The sequence below is a fragment of the Frankliniella occidentalis genome, unplaced genomic scaffold (genome assembly GCF_000697945.3).
Source record: "Frankliniella occidentalis isolate FOCC.00 unplaced genomic scaffold, Focc_3.1 Scaffold9, whole genome shotgun sequence".
NCBI classification, from domain to species: Eukaryota; Metazoa; Arthropoda; class Insecta; order Thysanoptera; family Thripidae; genus Frankliniella; species Frankliniella occidentalis.
The window spans coordinates 1,628,737-1,630,573 of NW_026267139.1; the positions used below are offsets into that span (position 1 = coordinate 1,628,737).

Here is a 1,837-nt window from a genome sequence, read left to right on the forward strand (position 1 = left end):
CTGTAAATGACCGAGGTTTCTTCTCGAGATGATTTAAGAAAAGACACGAATATTTTTGGGCGGGTCTCAATGATTTCGTGTGACTGGAGGTCGAATAGAGGCTCACCAACCCCAAAACCCGTAATGCTGCCTAAACTAGGACTGTGAGAGAAGACTTCCCAAAAGGTGACACTATGTGCCCCACTCTCCCTTATACATCCATATACATATAATATTAGGTGGCAGAATGACTATTTTTTTCCGTGATGTTTGAATGTTACACACTTCTCTTTGCAATATCTTACCCAGACGCTGTCATCAAGATCTCCACTTGTAGAAGTCATATTGCCTGTTATTCGCGGCAACACCTTTGGTCTCACCGGGTTGAAGTGAGTGGTACGCACCCACCATCTCCAAGGAAGCGGGCGGTTGTCGGGTTCACACATGTAATAGCGCTCCGCGTAAGCAATGTAAGGGCCCTATTACAAACAGGGAATGTACACCTGCTTATGCGGTTAGGAAAACCGTCGTATTGAAGGCCGACTTTTGAAAATAACATCTAGGGAGGCCTGATTATTACATTGACCTTACACTAAATGTTATTTAACAGATCCGTCTTCTATGTGGTCACGGTAAAGGCACATAGGGAGCACAGGCCGCATTTGAAATAATTGTCATTCAGAAAAGGTACAACCTACTATCACAGAGTTGATAGCTCTGCCGTGGATGCCCACCGAGCACATGAGTGCTAGAGCCACGAGTGTGCTCGCCATGATCCCCGGGACACTGTTTCACCGGCACTAGACGGAACTGGATGCTGGCTCAGTGAAGAGCAATGTGCTGTGGCCATTAGTGACCCGCTGGTGGCCTGCTGCCGTGAGGACAAAAAGGGCATAAAAACAGTAGACCAGTAGCGGGATTTTATACCGTGATAATACGCGAAACAAAGGTTGCCAACGATATTTCCGGTGTTCGTCTAGTTGTCTATCTACAGATAGCCGAGTTCCCTAATGAGCCGATAGCGAAAGTGGTTCGCGTGCGACCTCCAGGTACAACACGCGTGTCGTACACTGGTACAACAAGTGTTTAACTTTGCACGTCAATTGGTGTTTAAGTTCAAGTGTGCATTTTTTAGACACTTTGTGGTGTATAACTAGGTTAAACGTCAATTGGTGTTTAAACTTTCGACACTTCCGAAAAGTCTCGCAGCTGCACACCACATGCTTCCTATTGATAGCATAGAACTATGTGCCGAAGTGTGCAAATTTTAAACGTTTTCAAAACGTCCTAAATTTGCACACCACGCAAGTGTGCAAACTTGAATTAAACACCATGTGATGTGCAAAATCATAACTTGCACACGTTTGGTGTGCAAATTTTGCACACTTGTTTTTACCAGTGTACCCAGTTTTCAAAAATGAGGGTCATTGAGGAGTTGTTGACGAGAGTGGGGAGGCCGGGAAGTTCGCGGGCACCATCGTCGCCACACCCGAGCTCCCCGTCCGGCCCTGTTCTAAACGAGAATAGAGATGGCTGTCATGCACCCGATTGTGTGTAACACCGCTGTCACACACCTGCTCGTGCGTCTGACACGCCGGTTCAAAAGTCCCGCGCGCCGCCCTGTCGTCGCTGTCGTGCCTATATCCCCTATCCCTTGCGCAAACAGAGCCGCCCGCGCGGCAGCTGGCCGCCGCCCCGGCCTTAGTCCAAATTGTAATCCCGTCGGCAAACAGACAAGTGCACCAAACGCGCATTACAAGAGCTGTCGTGGACCCCGCGTCGCCGACCCCGTCGCGCCGCCGGCGACCTGGCCGCGCCTGCGCCGTCTGTATAACCTCCCGGCGGGGGTGGCGCGAGT

The 1,837-nt window shown here is 49.6% G+C and overlaps 2 protein-coding genes across 2 annotated transcripts in view; one reads left to right on the forward strand and one right to left on the reverse strand.

The window, feature by feature from the left end:
- LOC127752145 (uncharacterized) overlaps window positions 1–800 on the reverse strand; it is a 3,435-nt gene extending 2,635 nt beyond the window's left edge. Inside the window, exons 1-2 of the mRNA XM_052276808.1 lie at window positions 678–800; window positions 285–458 (exon numbers count right to left, since the gene is read on the reverse strand). Coding sequence (XP_052132768.1) covers window positions 285–458; window positions 678–752 — 249 coding nt within the window. The 5' untranslated portion in view covers window positions 753–800. The remainder of the gene's footprint in view (window positions 1–284; window positions 459–677) is intronic.
- The window catches only part of LOC113211880 (paired mesoderm homeobox protein 2B-like), a 38,548-nt gene that overhangs the window by 13,937 nt on the left and 22,774 nt on the right, over window positions 1–1,837 (forward strand). The gene's annotated exons all lie outside the window — the stretch shown is intronic.